We start from the raw sequence: 6,310 nt of genomic DNA on the forward strand, positions 1-6,310 counted from the left end.
TAAGGACAAGATTTGGAGTCCATGTTTGTATAATATTGTGTAAAAACTGCATTCAAGAAACTGATTTCGATGTAACATATTTGTATTGTAAACCATTATGTAATGGTCGTGTGTAAACAGGATATTTTAGATTATCATTATTTGATAATCTACGTAAAGCTTTTTACACCTTTATTTATGAAATAAAGGTTATGGTTTGTTTTAAAATGAATGCAGTCTTTGAAAAACGTCTCATATAGAGGTCAAAACCTCTCAACGAAATTAATTAATATGGAACATTTTTAATCAATAAGAACGGGATATTTCAGTCTGCGCCAAGGAGATCCTCTATCTCCTCTTCTTTTCATCATTGGTCTAGAAGGCCTCCAAGCAGCTATCAGAGATGCTTCAGATGCGAGTTTATATTCGAGCATTCGTGTGGGTAAATCTCCCAACCAGGTTACTGTCTCTAACTGCCTATTCGCCGATGATGTTCTCTTTGTAGGCGAATGGAATGATTCGAATGCACATAATTTGTAATCCATACTTGTTTGCTTTTTTGCTATCTCAGGCTTGAAGATTAACCTCCTAAAATGCTCTTTGTTTGGTTTGGGTGTTAGCTCATATGAGATATCCAGGATGGCGAATTTCATGGGTTGCTTGACATCTACAATTCCATTTACTTTCCTTGGAATCCCCATCGGTCAAAACATGAATCGCATTGAAAGTTGGACTCCTATTATTGACAAAGTGAAAAATCGTCTTTGTTCTTGGAAAGTCAATCTTCTATCTTATGGAGGGAGACTAACTTTGGTTAAGTCGGTTTTGGGATCTCTTGGAACATACTACATGTCGTTGTTCAAAGCTCCTACCACGGTGATCAATAAACTTGAATCACTTCGTGCTTCTTTCTTTTGGGGTGGGAAAGAGCATGCTCACAAGATTCATTGGGTTAGTTGGAATCTTATTCTTAATCCGATAGACAAAGGGGGTCTCTCGATGGCAAGTCTAAAATCCTTGAATCTAGCTTTAATCTATAAATGGCAATGGCGTTTGGTTAATAATCGTGACGATTGCTGGGCCAAACTTATAGTCGCTATTCACGGTCACAGTCACGGAGGCAATCTCACTTGCGCAAATAATATTTCTGGTACTTGGTCTAACATTGTTAAATGCATCACATTAATCCATGATAAAAATTATATCACAGCTGATCACTTACTACTCAAATTGGGTAACGGCTCAAGTGCGACTTTCTGGTATGACCCTTTGCTTTCTAATTTTTCTCTTGCTGATCGCTACCCTCGTCTCTTTGCTTTAGAAACAGATCACTCTTGTTCGGTTGCTTCAAGGTTCGCAAATGGTAATTGGTTATGGTTTTGGCGACGTCCTCCTAGAGGAGGTGTGGAAGCTAGCCAATTGACTGATTTATGTAACGCTCTTCAACCTGTCTCCCTCTCTAATGCGTCTGACTATTGGGTATGGGAGAACCCCCCATACAATGAATTTGTCATCTCAATTGCAAGACGTCTGATTGAAAATCAAATTTCTAATTCGACTCAGGTCTCCCCCATGTGGTGCAAAACAGTTCCAATAAAAACTAATATCTTCATTTGGCGTATTAATCTCGATCGTCTTCCTACGATCCGAAACCTTGAACAAAGAGATATCTTCGTGGAAAGGGATTGCTGCCCTCTTTGCGATGTCTCGGAAGAATCCCGTAATCATCTCTTCATCAGATGCGACACTAGCTACCAAATTTGGTGCAAGATTGGCACTTGGCTCGACATCTCTATTCCTCTCTTGGATTCAATCGAAGACTTATGGTCATGGATCCACTCAATTCCGCAGACTGGAAACAAACGCTTCATTGTTAATGTGGTGGCTATTTCGACTCTTTGGCACATTTGGAAACTCAGGAACGGCATCATCTTCAAGGATCACAACACGAGAAAATCTTACGTTTTTGATTATATTGTTCTGTCGTCTTTTAATTGGATTTTTTCGAGGTACCACAAGTCATCCCTTAATTGGACTAAGTGGTTACACTCGCCTTTGTATTCCTTGTAACTTTTTTTTTTTTTTTTAGCTCCTAGCTAAGCTTTTAATATATTTTGCTGTTCCAAAAAAACATATATTCTCATTCCTATTTTCATAGACGATTGCTACGTTCTCTGAAATATTGAGGAACAATAAACTAAAATATTGAATTTATCAATCTAAAATAAACAATGAATATTAAATATTAATTATGTGATGTAGAGAAAATTGTAAATTTATGTGATCAAATTAACTAGAAAATAATAAAATATTTTGTCCCAAACAAATTCCTATTTCTATTCATGTTCCTAGTCTTACACTCTTACTATATACTACTGTATTACCCAACACATCGTGAGCAATAACTTTTGCATGTTTTAAATTTCATTAATGTTATATAATCCTAGTGTTTATCTCAAATTAGTAGGTTATTACTCTAGTGTGTTTGCTTCCTTTGCAAACTTGTGTCGATTGTAAAGTGTTTGTATCGGGTTGTTAGGCGCCCTAAGTTCCCCTTCTTCATTGTACTCTTATGATCTTTATATATAAAATTTTCCTTGCTTTTTAAAATATAAAAAATTCATTAATGTTATTCTTTTTTTCTAACTTCGAAAACCCACATGTATTCTTAGTTAATAATTCAACCAAAAATGAAATGATAAGTGGAGGGTATGTTGTCGTATAATTATGACTTTCGTGTTGCACACCCTAGAAGTATGGAGGTTTTTTTTTTTTTTTTTTTTTTTTTTTTTTTAATAAATAAATAATACGGAGTAACGTTAACAAATATAATATTCATATAAATATTTTTTTTCTTCTTTTAATTTTTTTTAAATTGCTATTTTCTGTAAATTTTATACTTTTTATATTTTATGAAAAAATGTTACTTTTTTATAATACCCCGTCAAAAATCCATTTGACGGAACGTTAATAAAAGGTTCTACAACGAGGTTATGCCCTCTACATGAAACGTTTTCGCAAAGTTCGGCATTCATTTATTCAATATATTTTCACAATAGAAAGTTTACAAAAACAGAAAGTTTCCCAAAGTATAAAGTATGACTTCATCGTCATAAAACGGTACCAAAAATCTAAATAAAAGAACCAAATGTAACAAGAATGCGAATTAAATAAGTTTGTAGAAAACAAAATGACGCCATGATCCAATGTCGTAACATGCTCACTCGTATATGCGTGTGCGGAAGCAAAAGCTAAGTACCTGAGAAATACATGCTAAAATTTGTCAGCATTAAGTTGGTGAATTTACAGGTTTGAATAACAGTTGTATAAAGTAGACCACAAGATTTTCATAGTTCAAAATGTTTGGAAAACCATTCTAGATAATGAGCACCTAATATCGAAACTTAACATGTTTGTAGAATGTTACCACATACCTGTAATACAAGATACTCGTAACCCAAGTGTTAGAGGTCAAACGATTATGCACCCGTTTATGACCGGCAGTTAAAGGTTAACACTAAACCCAGGTGGAGATTGTCAGTCTCAATAGATCTATTCACAACAATTCGCGCTTACCAAACCCAGTAATTAACGATATCAAGCTGGGAATTTCTGGTTACAACTCATGTGTAAGAATGTAAGTAATTGTACTTGTGTCTATGCGTAAAACAGTAAAAGCATGCATGATTTCTCACCCCAAAATAAAAAAGTTAAAAGGGGTTGTGAACTCACCTTGAGTAGTATCAAGTTTTGCAAAAGCAACAATAATTATGGATGATTAGGATCGTAAGACGCAACCTAATCAATTAGATTGTTCAAGTAAGTTTAATATATCACACTATGTCAATCCGTAGTGTACATGTCATCCTAGTGCTCAACGACTCGATTAAATAGTATAAGTCACACATAGTCAACACAGTCCATGCAAGTCAACAAAGGTCAAACTTGGTCAAAGTAGTCAACCAAAGTAAACTATCTCAATAGGTCATGTAATCATGGTCAATTAATCAATCCTAGGTCAATTAACAAGTTTCAGATTGCAATTAGTCATAATCGCGTTTACAATTTACCGTAAGTTCCGTGTTCATGCGAGTCATGCAAACAAATAAGCATAAGTCATAGCACATAGCTCATGGAAAAGTGAAATGCTCCAGATTAAATACATATAATAAGCTTCCTAAAAAGTCTAGCCATGCTTTCATATGATTTGTATAACTAACGTTGCATGCAATTAATACCAAACCAGTTTCTAGACGCGCAGCAGAATCTTAAATTCTACCATTTAATCTTGAAAAATTCAAATCACATAAGGTCAGTGGGAGAAGGTCACAAACATCCCAAATTTATTCTATCAAATTTTCAAAGGTTTTTATGTAGCCAATTCGTACAGTTTTTCAAAACAAGTCAAACTTTCTGATTTAGTTAACAATCAGGTATCATTTCAAGCCACTTAAAACACATAGCATACGAAGTTTTCAGAAGTTGACATATAAATGAAATATGTGTCTTAACATATGATCAACAACATATCCGAAGATAAAGTACTCAACTAATTTCAGTCTCATGTTATAGCATATAATGTGCACACGGGACAATTTGGTTTCTATTCGGGTAGCCGTTTTCGGACGCGATTATTCGAACATCTAGAAACAATTAGTACACATGGTCTACATGAAAAGTGAAGTACTACATATGAACTTTCCAAATCTTAAAGCTTCTTTTCCAGAAGTTAAGTCACATAGTCGTTTGGATCTGTTTTAAGTCACCGTTTAACGTGTTCTCCCATGAATGATCATTTAAACATATAACGAGTTTCACAAATCCAATTACCATGATATCATTGTCCAAATTGAATGTTTTTCAATTATCTATCAGATGGTGCATAAATCAAAGTTTCATCCAAAAAGTATTTTGTAACACCGTACTTTTTACATTTTTTTTTTTTTGGATTTAGAGAGAAAATAAATGTTTTAGGGTTTATGTGTTGGGAAAATTAGGAAGAAATGAACGTACAAGCATATATGTTTAATTTAGGTTGCTTCACATTAAGGTAAGCTCTCCCGTCTAACACGCGGGTATTTACCGATTATCTGAAACCCAAAATCTTTAATAACTTATTCATTCTAAGTCCAATTCACAAAAGGAAATATGTTCTGTGACCCTTGTCACAAAGCGCACATTATCCCATACACAATAATTATAAAACACATAATTATTAAAATTACTTTAATAACACAGAAGGGTAAATAGGTCATTACCTACTAGGCCCAAAGTGAGGTTGTTACAAATCTACCCCCTTAAGAAGATTTCGTCCTCGGAATCTGGTCAAGGTTAAACAACTGAGGGTATCTAGAGGTCATCAACTCCTCGGTATCCCACGTCAGATTGGTGCCTAAACTATGCTTCCATTCCACAAGCACCATTGGAATCTGCTTCTTGCGTAACTTAGTTACTTTTCTGTCGACGATCCTCACTGGTTCTTCCACCAATTTCTTACTTGAATCTACTTTCAGATCTTGGAGCGGAAGAATTTGACTTTCATCGTCCACTTTACACTTACGAATATAGCAGATGTTAAACGTGTCATGAATACCTGCTAACTCTGGAGGGAGATCTAACACTACAGTTTGATCGTTCAGCACTTGACGAATTCTAAAAAGACCAATGTATCTCGGAGCTAGTTTTCCTCGTCTATCAAATCGAATTACACCCTTCCACAATGACACTTTTAAATACACACGTTCACCCACAGTAAACGTCATTGGTCATCGACGAGGATCTGCATACATCTTTTGTCGATCTCTAGCAGCTTTCAGCTTTTCACTTGCAATAGCCACTTTTTCTGCAGTTTGTTGCACAATTTCTGGAACTGCAAACTATTTCTCACCTGCTTCCAACCAACACGATGGAGTTCGACACTTTCTACCATACAACATTTCATAAGGCGGCATACCAATACTTGAATGATAGGAGTTGTTGTAAGCAAATTCGATCAATGGCAGATGATAATCCCACGATCCACCATATTCTAACACACAAGCCCTTAACATATCCTCTAAAGTCTGAGTAGTTCGTTCACTTTGACCGTCAGTCTGAGGATGATAGGTTGTACTAAGGTTGACACGAGTACCCAAATTTTCTTGTAGACTATTCCAGAAACTATACACAAATCGGGAATCTCTATCTGATACAATAGACAGCGGTATCCCAAGTCACGATACTATTTCATTCAGGTACAACTGAGCTAATTTCGTCAACGAAGCTGTTTCACTAGTAGCTAGAAAATGCGCACTTTTGGTTAAACGGTCCACCATTACCCAAATCATATCAT

General features: G+C 35.4%; 1 protein-coding gene across 1 annotated transcript; it reads right to left on the reverse strand.

The window, feature by feature from the left end:
• Positions 1 to 5,024: 5,024 nt before the first annotated feature.
• On the reverse strand, positions 5,025 to 5,741 carry LOC139868960 (uncharacterized). The gene is made up of 2 exons (XM_071857294.1): positions 5,400 to 5,741; positions 5,025 to 5,069 (listed from the first exon to the last, which is right to left on the reverse strand). The coding sequence occupies exons 1-2, from the start codon at positions 5,739 to 5,741 to the stop codon at positions 5,025 to 5,027; spliced, it is 387 nt and encodes a 128-aa protein (XP_071713395.1).
• Between the last annotated feature and the right edge of the window lie 569 nt (positions 5,742 to 6,310).

The sequence above is a fragment of the Rutidosis leptorrhynchoides genome, chromosome 9, assembly GCF_046630445.1.
Source record: "Rutidosis leptorrhynchoides isolate AG116_Rl617_1_P2 chromosome 9, CSIRO_AGI_Rlap_v1, whole genome shotgun sequence".
In the NCBI taxonomy this organism is placed as follows: domain Eukaryota; kingdom Viridiplantae; phylum Streptophyta; class Magnoliopsida; order Asterales; family Asteraceae; genus Rutidosis; species Rutidosis leptorrhynchoides.